The sequence below is a fragment of the Eleutherodactylus coqui genome, chromosome 3 (genome assembly GCF_035609145.1).
Source record: "Eleutherodactylus coqui strain aEleCoq1 chromosome 3, aEleCoq1.hap1, whole genome shotgun sequence".
In the NCBI taxonomy this organism is placed as follows: Eukaryota; Metazoa; Chordata; class Amphibia; order Anura; family Eleutherodactylidae; genus Eleutherodactylus; species Eleutherodactylus coqui.
The window spans coordinates 32,519,284-32,539,779 of record NC_089839.1 but is presented as its reverse complement, the minus strand read 5'-3'; the positions used below and the strand labels follow the sequence as shown (position 1 = coordinate 32,539,779).

Sequence of the window (20,496 nt, the reverse complement as noted above, 5' to 3'; positions counted from 1 at the left end):
TGTGCATCTGTGCAGTAGTTTGGAAGAAGCTTGAATTTTATTAGTAGCAGCTAGAGATGAGCGAACGTACTCGGATAGGCACTACTCGTCCGAGTAATGTGCCTTATCCGAGTACCGCTGTGCTCGTGCTCAAAGATTCGGGACGCGCTGCGGAGCGGGGAGCTGCAGGGGAGAGCGGGGAGGAACGAAGGGGAGATCTTTCTCTCCTTCTCTCCCGGCCGCTCTGCCCCGCTCCCCGCTCCGACTCACCTGTCAGCAGCAGAGCGCCCCGAATCTTTGAGCACGAGTACAGCGGTACTCGGATAAGGCACATTACTCGGACGAGTAGTGCCTATCCGAGTACGTTCGCTCATCTCTAGTAGCAGCCAAACACAGAAATAGTCCTCCCTATTCATGAGCTGCAGGCTAGCCACACCTACTCTGCCCTCTAGCCAATGATCTCTGTGCACAGTAATAGTCATACAGCAGTCAATCAGCAGTGGGTGTAGCTAGCCTGCAGCTCTTGAATATGGAGGACTACTGCAAGTAGTCCTCTATGTATGTGCTGCTACTGATAAAATGCAAGTTTCTAAAAAACTCTACACAGCGGACATATCACTGTAGATAGCGTAGAGTGGTGCGAACGTACCTGAGTTTTCAACATGTCTAAAATATACCAGGTACTCCCTAGCCACATATTTGGTGCTGCTTTGCACCCTGCTTCATGTCTGTGAGGACCAGCTGTAGTCCTATAGATTTTGACCCTCCTGGGAACTAAGTGTGAGTTAAGATTGTACTAACATTGCTCTGTTTCTTCCTGCGATATCAGACTAAAATGTATTGTGCAGTGATCTGGACTGGTTCCTCCGTTCCCCTTCCTCATTTGAGTTATCGCATGTTAGCGGGCACAGAGAGGGCACAGAGACTGATAGACAGACTGATTATTTGCTATTGAAAATAAAGTGATTACCGTTGAATGGAGATGGCTATGCCAGGTTATGTGTCTAATCCGAGAAACCTTCAGTGCTCATTGAACAAACCGGCCTACTTCCATATGCCCTACGTGGAACCATTATGGTTGGTGCCCAGCCATAAGTCTTTACATAGTAACATTGTATTTTAGGCTGAAAGAAGACAATGTCCATCCAGTTCTGCCCGTTTCCACCCCTCTTGTTGATTCAGGGGAAGGCAAAAAAAAAAACAACGAGGCAGAAGCCAAGTTAGCCCATTTGGGGAAAAAAAAATCCTTCCCGACTCCATAATGGCAGTCAGAATAATCCCTGGATCAACGTTTGATGGTCACTCATCCAGTGAGGGAAGATAAATGGACTATGACTTGTCCTGCAGAGCCTAACCCTCCAGCTCCCCCAGTTCATTATAATTCCACAATTCTGGTTTTGTTTTATTACAAAAAGATCGGGCCTAGCCTGAGTTCTTTGCACATTCTTCAAACTGGCTTATTCTTTGGCACCCTTTGGCCTATGCTCTTCCCTCCTACTAAGTCACCAGCAGTTGCTCTATGGACATACCCAGGAGTCTCCTCGCATCTAAATCCAACTTTCCATAAGAGTGGCAAGGAAGAAGACCAGGAGCACAAAAAACTGTACTAAGCTGAGAGACACGTGAGTCCACTTTACAGCCACTTTGGGCAGACGAGCTGGACCTATATTATTACACCCTTTATTAATATATGAGGGTGAGTCAAAAATTACCTGCACTCCAGTTATATTAAAACTTCCGTTGGCCGCACTGTCTTATCCAAGCTTTCCATTGTAGGGTGCAGTTTTCACAGTCACTGCAGTGCAGCTTTGAATGTAGTCAGTTAATTTGTGACTGCAGTACAAGAAAAAATGGCTGCCCCACTTGTGATTTGCACAAAAGAAGAGCAGCATGCAGTGATTTGCTTTTTGAGCCTGAGAGTAACCGTCAGACTATGGAATAGAAACATTCTCAATCACCTACCAAAAAAAAGTTCAGAAGTCAACCATCAGCTTGAACATTGTTGCTTGCAGTCTTCAGGGATTCTCAAGGCCCGGTATTGGAACATTATATGGAAAAAATATAGCTCACAGAAAAAGAAGCCAAATATGCATCACCTGATACTGCAGGGAGGCTCTATCACCATATCCCCTAGTAGCATGCAGACAGCCAGATTACAATATGAGAGAGCTAAATGTTTATGTGCCTACTAATGTGCAGCCACTCAACTGAACCCAAAATTAGGGGAGGGGGTGACTGCTGACAAACATAGTCTGCACATATGAACTGATATCAAGGATACCAGCCATAGGTAAGTGCGACACACCATACAGGAATAAAACCGCTATGTGTCGTTCAGAACCTACGCTATCTCGCTAATAGCTAATTAAAATCACAGAGGTGGGAGAAAAAATGTACAAAGACATAACTCAGAAAAAGAAGCCGAATATGCATCACCTGATATTGCAGGGCAGACTCAATCCCCATATACCCCAGTAGCATGTAGAAAGCCAGATTACAATATGAGGGAGCTAAATTTTCAGTGGAGACTAATATGTAGCCACTCACCTCAACCCAAATTGGGGGAGGGGTGACTGTAGTCTTCACATATGAACTAATATCAAGGATGCCAGCCATAGATAAGTGCGACACCCAATACAGGAATACAGCCCCTACTGGCAAAGCAGTGGATTGCCCTGTATCATCACAGTGCGCCACACTTGCAGGAAAAAGGTTCAACAATCAACAGTGCTTCCTACAGTTAGATGCTTATTGAAGAGCTGAAGCCTAAAATTCAAACAAAATGCATAGGGCTGTTACCCAATGGTGTTGTTGCACGACAATATATGTCCACATACCACTGCTCATACCTCCAAAAACTTTGCTTTGAGGTGTTAAAGAATCCTTCCTATAGTCCTGATTTTGCCCCATCACCTGTTTAGTCCCCCTAAAGAAGCCCTGAGAGGACAAAGATTCACTTCCGGTGAAGAGATTGAAGGTGGTGCACTCATGTCTTGCAGCTCAGCCCTAAAACATGTTTTAATGAGTGAAAACAAAACCTTGTTGACAGATAGACAAAGTTTATGGAAAACAGGGAGATTATGTTGAAAAATAATGCATGCGTATTTTCTGAAATTGATTCTAAAGCCAGAGTGCAGATAATTTTTGACCCACCCTTGTAGATAAATATTAAAGAAGCCCATAAACATTTTACACATATCAAGTCTAAAACTTTCATGCTTTCAAATTTCAACTTTGTTGACATGCAGAAGCCAACAAATCATTACTGTGCCGTTGCAAAGTGGAAGATCCCTCTAACCATTGTGTCATAACGTCATATGAAGCATTGCCAGTAAGTGAAGGCACGAACAGCTTGGGCTCTGAAATGTCTGTTCTTCAGATCGGAGATGTCTTTAAGAATGATGCATCGCTTGAGAGACAGAATTGTAAAAGAAACAAAGCAGAGAAATAAGGAAAAGGGCACTGTGTCACGGTAGGAAAACTAATTTGCAATGTTTTACAAAGGGCAGGGAAAAAAACAGAACTATCTTGACATTATACTAACAAAAAAATATAAACCTAAATAAAGAATAATTGAATTTGCCCAAACTTATCTTCTAAAGGTCTCGGTCGAAGAACCTTTGCCGAGCATCGAAAAATCTTTTCTTTGGGGAAATTAAAATCATAGGTTGGTGTATAATGATAGTGTGGTGAGACCTCATATCATACTGCGGGGGAGATTTGATTTGGACATATACCCTTTATTTTCTACTTTATTCAAGGACCTACAATGGAAAGCCTAATGATTTATCTGACACAGCAAAATATAACTTTTAATGGCTCAGAGGGACTTACGCAATTATATATTAAATGACTGTCTATTACACTGTATGTAAGGATAGCTTTAGCCGAGATAACTGTCCTCTGAATAGTTGCTTGATAGAGTAAATATAAGCGGCAGCAAGAATTCATTCTCTAGTTACAAGTCACTGGTTGATTAATTATTGCCAGGTATATTTGAACATTTTGCCCCCCCCAACTAAAGGGGTATTCCCATATTGGGAATCCAATGTAAATGTATTCGAAATCGCAAAACAATGTACTCTCCATAAGATGTTTAATTCTGAAATGCTCCATTCTCCATATATTGGAGCTATTGATTCCTCTGCCTTCTGATTGTTTACTGCTTGTTGTTAGGGAAAACGACCAACTCTTTTATGGAAAGAAATGGCAGAGCACAGCGGCAACTGGTGGCCGGACGAAAAGCTAATGTGTATGCTCTCCCAAGAGCCCAGCTGTTACGGACAGTGGGCTATTCCTAAGGCATTATCCTGATGATCCCCCAGTATTCACCCTTTAGCTCCTGTACAGGGATGTGGACTTGACCGTGGGAAACCGAGCAGGCCGCTATCTCTTGGAGTAGTCCCGATGTGACCCACAGAGGTCAGAGGCACCAGTGCAAAGCACCGTTAAACAGGCCAGACTGTAAACAGAAACCGGTGCAAAGTAGGAGCAGGCAGAGAACAAACATCCAGGTAAAAGCTCAGGGATCAGAGAAGAGACAGACGTCAGAGACAGGAGACCTATGCGGGGTAAGTGAGGAAACACACACCAACACTCAGGCAAAAGAGGAGGATCCCTACCTCACTTAAATAGGAGGGCAATAGCCTATTACCCTGCAGCTGGGATGTGAGCACTGAGGAGGATTAACTTCTACAATGCTGGTGGAAATTAGAAGCTGAGAGTCCATTCATATAGGAGGAGCAGAGCGACACCTGCATCTGCCTTTAATAGCAACAGGATGGCTGACACAGTTAGCCAGCCTAACAGTACCTCCCTCCTTATGCCCCCTTCCTCCTCCTGCCCGTTCTTAGGAAGAACCGTTGTGGAAGAGGAGCATCAACATTCTCCAAAGGCTCCCAAGACCTCTCCTCCAGGCCATAACCCTTCCAGTCCACAAAAATATGTTTTGTTTCTGATCTTTTTCATATCCAGCATGTTCTGTACCTTATAAATGTTTTCATTTAGCAAGAGGCCAGCAGACATGGGTAGTGGGCCTAACATCACCCATCAGATTAAAATGAAAATGTGCACAAGCACTGGTCTCTTATGCTATTTTTTTCCAAAAAGAGTTGGTTTGTTTTTCCTGGCAACAAGTAGTGACCAACCAGAGGAATCAATAGCTGCAGTACTGGAGAATGGAGCATTTTGGGAAAAAAAACATCTTACGGGTGTGTGCATTGTTTTGTGATTTAGAACACATTAAAATAGGATTCCTGAGATAGGAATATCCCTTTAATGCTTACAGGTTCCAGAAAATGCATAAATAGGTGTGAGTGATCCTCCACTGAACAGTCTCTGCTGGTCTTCAAAAGATCACTCACTACTATGGTCTCTGGTTTGTTTTGGTCTCCAATGATGCACTTACTTCTGCAGTCTCTCCTTGGCTTGGCCTTTGACAGAACTCTCACATGTATTTATATGCGTTCAAACCACTCAGTAACCAATGAGTGTGTGTTGGGGAGGGGGCGAAACTCCAAACACATGTTGGCCAAAAAACCTCATACACCTTAACTAGTCCACGAATTATATTTCGGCCTACGTAAGTTCTCCCAACAATTCATTCAAAATTGAACAAGTGGACAACAATTGCTCTGTGTAAAAGCACCCAAACAACAGTCATTCACACACTTTAGCGACATTTCAGACAATTCTCGTCCTATTAAAAGCCATCATAACATGCCTGTTTTTCTTGACTATAACATTTAATAGATGATGAAAGATATGGAATAAGTACTACTTACCTTTAGGAAAGCAAAGCGGATCAGACAAGAAAAATCTGTCCAACCTACCAACCCTCAACAGTTAGATCTGCAGTTCCTAAAGGTCAACACTAGCTTTTTAATAAAGAGTGTACCGTAGTAGTAAATTAATGCATGTCTAGTGGTTTATTATTGGAACAACATGTATATTTCCAGGAAATACATTTCATTTTCTCTCATTACCCAGAAATGAAAATGTAAAAGATGAGAAAAGTGGATGTGTCAGCGTTGACCAAGTCAAAGATCACAAAAACGTTGTGTGCTGCCAAACTTTCTCTAGAAACATTTCTAACCTCCATTAGAACAATCACTTAGGTAGATTTGACAGGGATTTTGGCAGCTAGAACTTCATTAACTCTTCTACGATGAGACTTTGGGGGATCTACGGTAGTTCTAATTTATTCCTGGTAGTGGGTGAGTGTTTGGAATATGACTTCACTGAGAGAAAAAGAACATGCTGTAATTGAGAAACCCGCATTTGGAATGTGACTGACGTGTGATGCGTGAGAACAAGCGGAATGAATGCAGAGGAAATATATAAATAGACAAGCTATACATTAAATGGACACTTTAACAGGGACTCAAGATGAGCGAGCACCAAAATGCTTGGGTGCTATACATTGAAGCCCTTCCCTGAAAAGCAAGAATTTTAGTGTAAAAACAAAACAAAAAAACGTACCTCTCCACCGCTGCCATGTCCCCTGTGGGGATGATAAACACATCTGCCTCATGCAGCAGATGTTTCCTTCATCCCCGCTAGTAAAAAGAATTCCCTGCTGCTACATCTGCCACATCTGTGACAGATGCAGCAGAGGAATTCTTCAATTCCCTACCGCAGCTGTCACACATGACAGCTGCGGTTTTCAGAAAAGGGCTTTAAATATAAGCCCTTCCCTGAAAAACCAGTAAAAGTAGTGTCAAAAACTAACAAAAATGCATACTCGCCTTCTTTCAGCTGCCGAGGCTCAGCTGCATCTTCTCTGAGCTGTCCCCGGCTCTGTAGTGCTGTTCTGTCAGAAAGCAGGGATTTAAAATCCCCGCCTGCTGAAAGAGCTGATTGTGATTGGCTGAGGCGCTCAGCCAATCACAGGCAGCTCTCGCTGAATGTTTATGTTTAAAGCCCTTCCCTGAAAAACAATGACGGGGTGCCGGCAGCAGGATTCTGTGTGACAGCTGCGGTAGGGAATTGAAGAATTCCTCTGCTGCATCTGTCACAGATGTGGCAGGTGCGGCAGCAGGGAATTCTTTTACTAGCGGGGATAAAGGAAACATCTGCCGCATGCAGCAGATGTCTTCTGCATCCCTGTGGGGACACGGCAGCGGTGGCGAGGTAAGTTTTTTTTTTACACTAAAATTGTTGCTTTTCAGGGAAGGGCTTATATGTAAAGCCCTTCCATGAAAAACAATTCAGAAGTGCCCGCAGACCATTGTCTTCAATGGAGCCGCTGGCAGCAGCCGCGGCTCCATTGAAAACAATGCGTGAAATTTGTCTCGAGCACCGTGTGGTGCTCGCTCGAGTAACGAGTACTTTCAAGTATGCTAATGCTCTAACGAGCATGCTCGCTCATCTCTAATAGGGACACATGCCCTTTCATGATTGGTGGTAGATGCTGAGAAGAAACGGGTGTAGTGAGCCTGAGGTGTAAGTGCGGTCTTTACTAAAGGTAAAGGCCTTGAACAATAAAAAGACAGAAGAAATGAGATGTGCTGGAGGTGCTGCCAACCACATGCATGGATGCTCCACTGAGTGGGTATAGTCCGAAATGGAGGGATCAAGTGACAAAATATTGGTGCAATCTTCCAAAGACAAATAGTAGGGGGGATAAGATGGTAGTTAACGGTGACTTTGCTGTCCCTTCCCGGAATATCCAGATGCGGCCCAGCTGCGCACAGTGACAAATGTATTAACAAGGGTGGTGAATGCAGTAATTTGAATGTTCTCATGACTCCTGTACCTATTCAGTGAAGCGTTCTGGTAGCGATGAAATAAAGAGTCCAAACCAGATTTGATAAAGTAAACTAAATGTATGCAGTTTACTCAACGCTTGCAAGATTAAACAACAGTTCTCACTGCAGATCTCCAATTAGCATTAACTTCAACAGAGTTACTGTCAACAGAAAACACACGTACTAATTTCTTTACTCTCTCTCTCTCTGTTCGCGAAGATGAGATGACCAGTCTAAATTATCTGGGGGATCTTCCGGATGAGTATTTGTAGAGGAATGGAGGGAATTGGGCTGGCTCTCCCAGGATTAGTTAGACTCACTATAGATATTGGCCATTTTCCTCCGAGTTCCTTTCACTCCAGTCTCTAGACCTTGACTTTCCTTGCAGAGCTTGACGAGAATCCCTCAGGCCCGACTTCTCCTGAGTTGAGCCCGGCTTGATTAGACTCCACTCCCAGGCTACTGCCTCTCTTTCCACTCTCGAACGATGACTCTTCTCCTAACCACACCTATATTCTGTCCTTTTTCTAGTCTCACCTACAGCTATGGGGTGATCTGCCTATCCAATCCCAGGGCTACTTAACATGATAGACAAGAAACACAGAGTTAGGGTGAGTTCTGCACAGTCACTCAAGGTTAGGCTATACAGACATCAGACGTTGAACTAAGATTGACCCAGATAGAGCCAATACACATAACAATACACAGTTTACCACAGTTAACAGTACAAACACACATACACACCAAAGAAGATAGATATTAAAGTGCTGGAGGGTCCCGGTACTAGTGTAGTATGTCTCCACCGGACGACATGGGTTGACCGGGCTGAGCTATATGTAATTCCCAGGTCACCCCCACAGCTGCTGACTGGCTCCCACACACACACCTTCACAGATTCCCATGCCCACGTCATCACATCTTATACACATCTCCGCATACACACATGGGAGCAGCAGTGGAATGGCAGGAGCACCACCGTGTTGAGGAGCGTACGAGCTGTCCAGCCCGTAGGAAAAGTGGTACCGGGTTAGTATTGCAGGTGCAGTTCTCATTAAATTCAATTAATGAATGAATGACAAATGTATAATGGAGGACAAAATTGTGTCCTAAAGCAGAAAATACATAGGTCTTAAACAACCAGTTAGATTCTGAAGTTTTTCCATCACAACCTAAAATTTAAAGGGGTTGTCCAGACTCTTACTAAGACTGTATTTACATGGACAAGCATGATATTAGTCCAAGAAACTCGGACCGATTTCGCTCTTGCAAAATTATGATTTTTCATTCAAGTTCAATGCAATTTGTGAGGAAATTGCATTGAATCACTGAGCATGCGATTTTAACACATGTGAAAAGGAAAAATGTAAAAATCGCATCATCCTCGCATGAAACTCACATGCCCTTGCAGGTTTCATTGCAGGACTATGCGATTTTTAACTCGACAACAGCAAATAATGGGCGAGTTTTCAGCGATCTTGCGGAAAATGAAACATGCTTCAGTTTTTTCTGTCTGCAAGAGGAAAACGCCTGTGTTAATTCACCCATTGGAAACAATGGGTTAATACATTGCATAAGTTCTACGCGTCACGCAAATGCACAGAACTCATGCAATATTATCGCTCATGTAAATAAGCCCTCATGATGACCTATCGTCAGGATATTAAGTGATATTAAACCGTTTTTAAGGGTACATTTGTACAAAGCGGCAAGCATGCAATTGCTTTCGGTAAACATTTTAATTGAATTATTTATATACAAATGTATTTCATTTGTCTGGTCTGTCCTATTGTTATGGCACTTGGTCCTGGGTTTTAATCCTGGCCCATAGTAACAATACGGCGCAGGATTTAAGCCCCTGTTTCTGCAATCAAGCAGAAGCAGGTCAGGTTGTCAGCTGCTACAGCTGTTAGTCACAGCTGAGAACCCAAAGGAGAAGCGATTTTTAACCACTTCTGCCTTCTGCTTTCGCCGATACATAGAGCTCAATGTGCACTGTGTACTAAAAAGTGAAAGTGTTTCTTCCACTATGCGAGCCGATGGTCACGCTGCCGCTGGCATCCCCTGTTAAAGCAGAGCTGCAGGGTCCTAGCACACCCTAATCAGCTTTTCCAGTGACTATTGTCACTAAAGGGGGATGTTTTCCCTGTAACTGGGGCTCCTATGGATGCCCCAGCTACAGTGAAAAAGTGTAAAAAAAAACCAAACCAAAAAAAAACATTTTTAGCTTTTTACCCCCAATAAAGCTAAAAAACGGGGAAAAAGTCAATGAAAAAGATATTTTAAAAAATAGCCCTGGATGTCACGGGAAAAAAATGCAGCAAAAATAATTTTGGTAGCTGAAGGAAAAACATATATTACTTACCCGAATCCCCGCTCTGCGACTTCTTCCTTCTTCCTACTTCTTCCTTCACCAAGATGGCCGCCGGGATCTTCACCCACGATGCACCGCGGGTCTTCTCCCATGGTGCACCGTGGGCTCTGTGCAGTCCATTGCCGATTCCAGCCTCCTGATTGGCTGGAATCGGCACACGTGACGGGGTGGAGCTACGATGACCAGCTCTCCGGCACGAGCGGCCCCATTCACCAGGCAGAAGACCGCACAGCGCAAGCGCGTCTAAAAACGCCAGAAGAAAGAGAAATTAGACGGATCCATGGAGACGGGGACGCTAGCAACGGAGCAGGTAAGTGAATAACTTCTGTATGGCTCATATTTAATGCACGATGTATATTACAAAGTGCATTAATATGGCCATACAGAAGTGTATAGCCCCACTTGCTGCCGCGAGACACCCCTTTAAGGGACAAAACAGCCTGGTCCTTAAGGTGTTAAACACCCGCTTACCATTTAAATCCTCCACTGCATCAGTAGTGTATATGAAAACAAATGGAGCTTCGATCCTCGCACTACCAGAGGTCCAACACATTGCCGTTGGTGGCGATGTGTTTTGCTATCTAAACTGATAGTTTCATCTGGTCTGGATGCAGACGTAGGGGGGGGCAGAATGGGATCAGGGTTCCTCGTTCTAGAAATAGGTGTGGGTCCAGAGATGGAACCCCTATCTTTCCTGTGCCCTAAAAGTGGAATGCCCCTTTAAGTCTATAATTACATTTTGAAAATCGCTCTAATTTTTAATGGACCCAATAGTTGTCCCTGTTTATACTTAGTGACATTAAACCGTGTTTAGGGGTACATTCGTACGTAGCGACAAGTGTGCAAATGCTTTGGTTAAACATTTTAATTGAATCATTTATATAGAAATGCATTTCTTTTGTCTGGCCTGTCCTATTGTTAATCTAAGCTCCTGCCTAGAGAAAACCACAGGACAATTGCTAGGCCTGGAACAAAATAAATGCTGACAAATACTGGAAAGCAAGAGAACACTACCCTTGTGGCCTATGGCATTAGACTGAATTTCATCTGGTTATTGCAGACGGCATTCAGTGCACAGGGGCGCGGGGACAGAATACGCTTTATCCTTTGCCTATTACAACTTTGCTCAGTCTAGTTCGGCCCGGGGAGAGGAAAGTTTCATAGAGAAGTGATAGCATCATGTACAAAACCAGCTACTTACGAGAAGTTCGGAAAGAGAAATATGAAAGGTCGGATGGCTTTGATGAACAAAGTCTGGTAGATATCAGCGGCCTGGGCTTATCACAAGCACAAGGCCTAGAGCACCTGCAGGAGCTGAATGAAAGGTTCGCTAATTACATCAATCGGGCTCGAGTGCTAGAACAAAGAAATGCTATCTTCAGAAAGCAACTGGAGACCTTCCAAAGGATGGATGAGATCTCCGGGCTGGAGGAAGCTTTCGCAGAACACATTGAGCTGAATCGGCAGAGGCTCCGTGAGCTGTCTACTGATCGGGCCAAGCTCGAGAGAGAGTACCAAGACGCTCAGAGGATGGTGGGTGAATATAAAGACAAGTAAGTGCTATTAGTGTGTAAGATACAATTCACAGAGGGAATGGCATCCTGACGGGCAAATTTCAATTCAATATATGACAGCTCCTTTGTACATATACACTGTGGTATATGATGGCCACTGTATATGCAACACACTATATATATATATATATATATATATATATATATATATGCATATATCTACATATCTATATCTATCTATCTCATATCTAGCTATCTCATATCTATCTAGCTATCTCATATCTATATATCTATCTATCTCATATCTATTTATCTATCTATCTCATATCTATTTATCTATCTATCTCCTATCTATCTATCTCATATCTATCTAATATCTATCTATCTATCTATCTATCTCATATCTATCTATCTAATATCTATCTATCTATCTATATATCTATCTATCTCATATCTATCTATCTATCTCATATCTATCTATCTATCTATCCCATATCTATCTATCTCATATCTATCTATCTATCTATCTATCTATCTATCTATCTATCTATCTATCTATCTATCTTTCCCATATCTATCTATCTCCTATCTATCTATCTTTCCCATATCTATCTATCTCCTATCTATCTATCTTTCCCATATCTATCTATCTATCTATCTATCTATCTATCTATCTATCTATCTATCTATCTATCTCATATTATCTATCTTTCCCATATCTATTTATCTATCTATCTCATATCTATCTATCTATCTATCTATCTATCTATCTATCTATCTATCTCCTATCTATCTATCTTTCCCATATCTATCTATCTATCTATCTATCTATCTATCTCATATCTATCTATCTATCTATCTATCTATCTATCTATCTATCTATCTATCTATCTATCTATCTATCTATCTATCTATCTATCTATCTATCTATCTATCTATCTATCTATCTATCCCAGTAGTAGTTTATAAAGTGCCATCACATACCACAGTACATGGTTTTTCATTACTATTATTGGCCCTTGTCAATCTAAATTCTATATTCATGAATTTCTGCAAAACTATTTGTGATAAGAAAAAAAAAGTTCAAAGATTTTCAAGTAAGTTTACAGATCTTCTTTCTCAATGCCTAAACAATTGCTGTTTCAGTTCAGGCATATGGGTTTGTTAATATAATAGATAGATAGATAGATAGATAGATAGATAGATAGATAGATAGATAGATAGATAGATAGATAGATATGTAGTACCCCAGAGTTGGGCTCCCCCAGCACTGCTATTGTTATTTAATGTAAATGTATGTGTATATATTTGTAAATGTGTGTAATTATGTGTATATCATTTTTAATGGTCAAGAAAGTGTTTATTTCTGGTGTTCCTACCACCGAACACTGAATGACTGTGCAGAATAGACCCTAACCTGCTCTCATACCTGCCAGTCAGCCCTAGCTAGCCTGGGATTGGAAAGAGTGAGTTCCCCTAGCTCAGGATTGGTGAAGGAGAAAGGTATAAAAGGTAGAGAGTGGGTAGGGTAATCAGTCTAGCCAGCTCGGCAGAGTTTGAAGGAGACCGGGGAGGAACAAGGAGACCATCTTTACTAATAGCCAGTGCGGTTGGGAGCTTGAACATATAAAGTGCAAAACCAAGTTTATGCTGGAGCGTCAGTAGGAGAGAGAAACAGAAACAAGCAGTGTTAAGTCAGCAAGCAAGTTAACCCTTTACAGTCCAAGTCAGCTAACTGAATCTATAGTGAATGATGCACGTGGATTCTGTGATCTAATAAAAAAGTGATGATGAGAAGGAGGAGATTATTTGTGTTGAACTGAACTTTTAGCAAAGTTCAACCCGGTTCGCTAAATACTATCAGTGGGTGATATACTATATGTCACTGTATGCCTGTATATTTGCATACATTGAAGTTTTCAATTGTAAATTGGGAAAAGGCTGCACAGAGCCTCTCGTTGCATTAGTGGTGACTTCTGTTATAATTAAAGAGCACAAATGTGGACTCATCAGTTAAAAGAACCTCATTCTACATCTCCAGTCAGGGCTGGCGTCAGGACCCAGTATTATTAGGCAGCTCCTGAGGCCTACTGCTGCTACAGCCATACAAGACCTCATTTCTCATGCTGACACAATATAGCAAATCTGCATGCATATCTGACCTGACTCCTCCTCCTGTCTGCAGCACTTCAAAGGACTTTATGAGAGACGGAGATGTGTGATAACTTAAGTTATACATAGCTCTGGACAGAATTTAGGGGGGCAGTGGCTGTGGGGGCCAACATAGGGGCCACAATTAGGCAGTGGGAGGTCATAGCTTCTATGTTACTTTGTGGGGGGCGCAGTTATATTGTGGGGGCCATAGGGACAGCACAAATACTTTGCGGGGGCCCACTGAGACTTGATAACTCAAGGACCCACATCCTTTCAGACCACTACTGTTGAGTTATCTTCTCACAGTGCAGTGGAAGAATGGACAGACGGCACTTTGTCTATCAGATCTTGCATGTACAACTGATAGTCATTCCATAGACCTCTTGTCAGTTGTTTATAGGGCGCCTCCCAAGTTTCTGTTGTGGAAAAGAGTGTTCGGGGAATGCTAAATTTCAACTGCTGATTGGGAGAAATATCTATTAGCCCAACCAAATACTCATGTGTATGGGGGGGAAAGGAGAAATAGCTATTGGCTGACTACTCAACAGCTATTGAAGATGTGTGAGCACTTTTAAAGGGTTGTACTACTTCTAACAATTGATGACCTATCCTAAAGATAGATCATTAATGGCTGATAAGCAGGGCACCGCCACTCAGAACCCCCACCAATCAACTGTTCCCCTGTCTTACTGTGTTGTAGGAAGCAGACAGCTCCGTATATTTTGTAGTGGCCCAGAGTGGTACTGCAGGAAGAGTCCTATTGAAGGGAATGGGACTTAGCCTGCAGTACCACCCCAGGCCACTAAACAACATAAGGTGCTATCTGCTTGCTACAATGCATCAGAACAGCGCCCCCCGGGGAAGAGGTGATCGGCGAAGGCACAGGACAGTAGACTCTCTGCAATCAGCCATTGATGACCTCTCCTAAAGATAGGTCATCAGTAGTTACAAGTGGTTCAACCCCTTAAAGGTTGTTTGTGGAAATTTTGTTTCAGAGTAACATAATGTCAGTGGCACCTATGAAAATAACTTTGGTCGCAGACACTGATGTGCCATTTTGGTTTTAAGAGTCAGACAGCTGAAGCTATAAAGTGGCAGCAGGGAGCACTGGAGCAGAAAGGAGAAATGAAGAGTTGTCAGCTCTAGTATCTTACTTGGCGTTGGAGGCGTTTATCGAATTTTATAACAGCTATATGTTTACTGATAAAAATCAATAGTATAGTACGCTCAATAAACCGTAAATCTGCTGCCAGACGCCTCTTCACCTTCTAGAAAAGAAGAAAGCAAAAGAGAAAGTAAAAATATTCTGTTACCAGCAGACAAACAAAGTAATAAAAAGTAATGAAACTTCATCCCAAACTATAAATACCAATATATGTTGAGTGGCAACACATACGAGTGGGTACCCAAAGGAGACAGGAATCATCTTCCGGTGAGCGGGGTGTTACTAGTACCGACTTCTGTTGTGAGGTGAATGTCTGTGGACCCCTTTAGGGGTGGTATGCCATTTAAAAGCTATTGTAAGGGCAAGAAAAACATCTTGTGTCACAGTGTACCTAATGTGTTAAGTGTGAAGTTAAATCTTGCTACATCTGGACATACACATGTAATATAGAGCACCTCGTTTGAGATATTAATATTAAAGGGGTTTTCCAGGGAAATACTATTCATGACCCATCATCAGGATAGGTTATTATTAGTTGATCGGCTGGGGTCCGTCGCTTGGGACCCTGACCGATCAGCTGAGCAGGCGTATGCTGTCAGTGCTGCAAATACACAGAGGTCAGAGCAGAAGCTTCTGCGCCCACCTCTGTGAAGTTGCTGGCGCTTGTAACTGCAGGCACGGCTCTCATTGAAATCAATGGGAGCCATGCCTGCAGTTACAAGCACCGGCCACTACAAGGAGGTCGGCGCAGAGAGGCTTCCGCTCCAACCTCTGTGTATTTGGAGCAAAAGTCTCCACACCAACCTCCATGAAGTGGTCAGTGCTTATAACTGCAGGCCAGTTATAACTGCCATTGATTTCAATTAGAGCCATGCCTGCAGTTACAAGTGCCCGCCACTACACAGAGGTTAGCGCAGAGGCTTCTGCTCCGACCTTTGTGTGTTTGCAGCACTGACAGCATGCGCCCGCTTAGCTGATCGGTCAGGGTCCCGAGCGTCAGACCCCACCTGATTAACTGTGCATGACCTTTCCTGATGATAGGTCATCAATAGTACTTCACTGGAAAACCCCTTTTAATTATCACACAGCATAAAGACATACAACTAACGCTTGTGATATAACGCCAGTATTGAATGCTGTTATGGTTTTTTTGTAATATTTTATATCACTGATTGTTTTGGAAATTCACAGGTACAGAAATGAATGTGACTATCAGCTGCAACTGAAAGATAATCTCGAGCGACTTAATAAGGTAAGTCGGTGATTTCTGAGCAATTCCGCATATCCTCTGCACTGTAACGCTCTACAGTCGCATTCTATGATAGAAGGTATGACCACAATTAGTAGAAGAATAAACTTGATCTAGATACTGTTGCAATCAAAATTGTTCAGCCTCTATTTCAAATTAGTTTTTTTGCCAAATTTACAAACTTTCATCTGTTTGCAAAAAAAAAGCAAACAAGAACAATTTAAAAAGCTCAACACAACTGATATAACAAGTGATTTCTCCAAAATCAACACAGAATGCCACTTTTAATGACTACTGCAGTCTCAGAATTATTCAAGCCCCTGAAGAGAATTCCTCATAAGTGCACACATTTGCAAATCAACGTTGTCTCAAGCACACCTGGTGCAACTAATCAAGAGCTTCATTAGTTACATCAAGTATGCTTGAGATAAAACCCATGAAATACTTGTACTGATTAGCGCTTTGATGGCTGTGACATGTGATTGCATGCTAGAAATATGGTTAATTCAAAGGAACTGAATGTTCCTGGAGATAGTTGAAGGTATGGTTCACAAATTCAAAGTAAAAGGAGCACTGGCTACACTACCGGGATGTGACAGAAAGAAGTAAGCTATCAGCAGTAGTCACCAGATTACCAAGAAGGCAGGTAGTCAAAAACCCTCCAGTGACAGCAAAAGATCTGCAGCAAGATTTGCTGGCAGCAGATATTCAGGTTTCCATTTGCACAGTAAGGTGTATACAAAAAGCAAACTCCAAGATGTTCATCTCTACAGACCCAAAAGTAGAAGAAAGGTCACTACAGCCACAGAAGTTTTAGGATTCTGTTCTGTGGGGCAATGAAACAAAACTGGAACTTTTCGGGCCAATGGATCAGCGGTCTGTCTGAAGGAGGAAGAATGAAGCGGATGCTGAAAAGCTACATTAACCTGGCAAATATTTTCTTTCCGTTTGTGAGAAGGAACATTAGTTTCATTAGTATTCCACAACACATCGCATGTAGAGATGAGCGAACATACTCGTTTATGGCGATTTTGCACTTGAGCACCGCTTTTTCCGAGTAACTGACTACTCGGACGAAAAGATTCGGGGGGCACCGGGGGGGGGGGGGGGGGGGACGGCGTGGTGGAGCGGGGGGAAGCAGTGGGGAACAGGGGGGAGCTCTCTCTCCCTCCCCCCCACTCCCCTCTGCAACCCCCCGCTCACCCCGGGTGCCCCCCGAATCTTTTCGCCCAAGTAGTCAGTTACTCGTAAAAAGCGCTGCTCGAGTGCGAAATCGCCCTAAACGAGTACGTTCACTCATCTCTAATCGCATGTTTAAAATATTCATGTCACAATACAGAAATTGTATTCTCACACAACAAATATGTCAACTTTTTTTATTCTTTGTTTACTGTAAAATCCAATAAAAATTATTGAAAAGAACCCCATGCCTACAGGGAAGCATGGCGGCCGCTCGGTGAGGCTCTGGGGCTGCTGTGCTTCATCTGGCTCTGGAAACCTGCAGCTGGTCGAGGTAAAATGGATTAAATCAACCATCAGGAAATCCTAGGAGAAATAAATATAAATAAATCTTGCTTATTTATTACCCCCCACCAAGCTGGGTACTCATTTTAGCGACCTCAGAAGGATTGAAGGCTGAGTCAACCTTGAGCCGGCTATCTGAACCGTGTGGGGATTGAACCTGCAACCTTCAGGTCAAAATTGTCATGCTTCTGTGAGGAAGCTGAAGCTTGGATGTCATTCGACTTTCCAACAGGACAATGATCTCCCAAGCATACATCCATGCTCAAGGCTTGGCTTCAGAAGAAGTTCTGAAAGATTTTGGAATAGCCATTACAGTGGCCTGAGTTGAACACCATCGAAAATCTATGGTGGATGTGAAGAAGACAGCTGCACTGCGTAAAACCAAGAATATTAGTGACCTGGAGGCCATTGTCCATGAGGAATTAGCTAAGACTCCCCAGCATTGCTTTCAGAAGCCACTATCTGGCTATGTATCACATCAGGTCAAAAGGCGCTATACTACGGTAGGTACTAAAGACGATCATCATGGAGGTGCGACTAATTCCAGGACTGCAGTAGTCAGCACAAATGGCATTTTGTGTTTAATATAGAGAAACCACTTGTTATATTAGTGGTGTTAAGCTATTTAAAATGGTCTTGCTTGTAAATTTGGCAAATAAAGCTAATATACACTGGGGGGGGAGGGGGGGAGTGTTGAGTAATCTTGATTCCAACTGTTTGTAGTCCTCTGTACAAAGTGTTTTATAAAGTGGTAATGCTTATTATTTCCCACCGGTACAAAATGTATTTATCCCACCTGATGTTTTATTACATCCAGCGCTCATTCTTTCTGATCTTCGCATTTAATTCTATAAAATGTAATCTTTATGGCTCGGACAAAAGGTTTAATGGACAACCCCAGCAACTGTAACTTTACCTCTGACTAGAATAAAGAATACATTTAACATATATCTGTATATTTGTCTTACTGGATGGTGCAAGAATGAATAATTTTTGTATCAGGAGAATTTAGAGACCTTAGGGCTCCCACCCACTGGCGATATTTTCTTTCTTGCGCTGCAAGAGCACGAGAAAAATCTCGCATCGCAGCGCAAGAAAGAGGCCAGTATAGAACCGGCATATCGCAAGTGCTTTCAATGGGGCCAGCGGCAGCAGCGCTAGCCCCATTGAAAGCATAGGGAGAATGCTGCGGACTTCTGCCACATCTGTGACAGCTGTGACAACTGTGGCAGGAGTTTCCTTCATCCCCGCGGGGAGCACGGGGATGAAGGAATCCTCTGTCACAGCTGTGACAGCTGTCGCAGCTGTGGCGGAAGTCCGCGGCATTCTATTCTATTGCTTTCGATGGGATCGGCACTGCTGCCGATCCCATTGAAATCAATGGTTTCAGCCAAGCCCCGCAGAATGATTATCAGGGAAGGGCTTGAAGCCCTTCCCCGATAACCATCAATAAGTGGGAAAAAAAAATCAAAAAAATCATACTCACCTCTCCTGCACTCAGCCGCGTCCTCCTGCTGGCTCCCTGGCACTGCTATGAAGCTCTTTCAGCAGTCGGGGATTTAAAAATCCCTGCCTCCTGAAAGAGCTGTGCAGATTGGCTGAAGGCTCAGCCAATAGCAGCTACTGCTTAGCTATTGGCTGAGCGCTCAGCCAATCACACATAGCTCTTAGCTATTCATTCATAAATTGCTAAGCTATAGCTATTCATGAATGAGTAGCTAAGGGCTATGTGTGATTGGCTGAGCGCTCAGCCAATAGCTAAGCAGTATCTGCTATTAGCTGAGCCCTCAGCCACTCTGCACAGCTATTTTAGGAGGCAGGGATTTTTAAATCCCCGACTGCTGAAAGAGCTTCATAGCAGTGCCGGGAAGCCAGCCAGAGGACGTGGCTGAGCGCAGGAGAGGCGAGTATGATTTTTTAAAATTTTTTTTCACACTTTTGGCAGATTATCGGGGAAGGCAGCAGTGCCGATCCCATTAAAAGCAATGGAATAGAATGCTGAGGACTTCTGCCACAGCTGTGACAGCTGTGACAGCTGTGGCAGAGGATTCCTTCATCACCGCAGTCCCCGCGGGGATGAAGGAAACTCCTCCCACAGCTGTCACAGCTGTCACAGCAGTTAAAGCTGTCACAGCTGTTACAGCTGTCACAGCTGTTACAGCTGTGGCAGAAGTCCCCGGCATTCTCTATCTCTTTTCAATGGGGCTAGTGCTGCTGCCGCTGGCCCCATTGCAAAGACTGGCGATATGTGAGCGTTATGCCGATTTTTTTCTCGCACTGCGATGCGAGACTTTAACTTTAGAATCGCATCGCAGTGGAGAAAATATCGACAGTGGGTGGGGGACCTTAAAGGAAGTCATCCAGATTTCTTCATCTACTATCAATGCTAACAATAGATGGGGTGTAGTGGCCCAGAGTTAGGGCCACCACAGCACGCAGCTAGCTGCCTCATGCAATGTGTCTATGTTCGTCTATGTCTCCATGTATGTCTATATGTATTAATCGATGTGTTGGTGCGTTGACCTTAATAGATCACTAAACATTTAATGTTCGTGTTTGTTTTGTCTGTCTCTGCATGGTTTTGCTGAACTCCCCCTTTTGTCTGTCAATCACCCCTACCCTGGGTGGGAATAGGTTGAAGAGATGTCCCCAGCCCAGGATTGGATATTAGAGTGGGAATATAAAAGATAGCTTGGGGGTGGGAGAGAGGAGTAGTGAGTAGCAAGAAAGAGGAGGAAGTGAGGAAGGGGGTGGTGTGAGTGCAAGGAGTTGGGAAAGCAACCGGCCACGAC

The 20,496-nt window shown here is 43.2% G+C and overlaps 1 protein-coding gene across 1 annotated transcript in view; it reads left to right on the top strand.

Moving 5' to 3' along the window:
- The first annotated feature begins 11,277 nt into the window (after positions 1-11,277).
- The window catches only part of BFSP1 (beaded filament structural protein 1), a 34,160-nt gene continuing 24,941 nt past the window's right edge, over positions 11,278-20,496 (top strand). Inside the window, exons 1-2 of the mRNA XM_066594477.1 lie at positions 11,278-11,651; positions 16,123-16,183. Coding sequence (XP_066450574.1) covers positions 11,278-11,651; positions 16,123-16,183 — 435 coding nt within the window. The remainder of the gene's footprint in view (positions 11,652-16,122; positions 16,184-20,496) is intronic.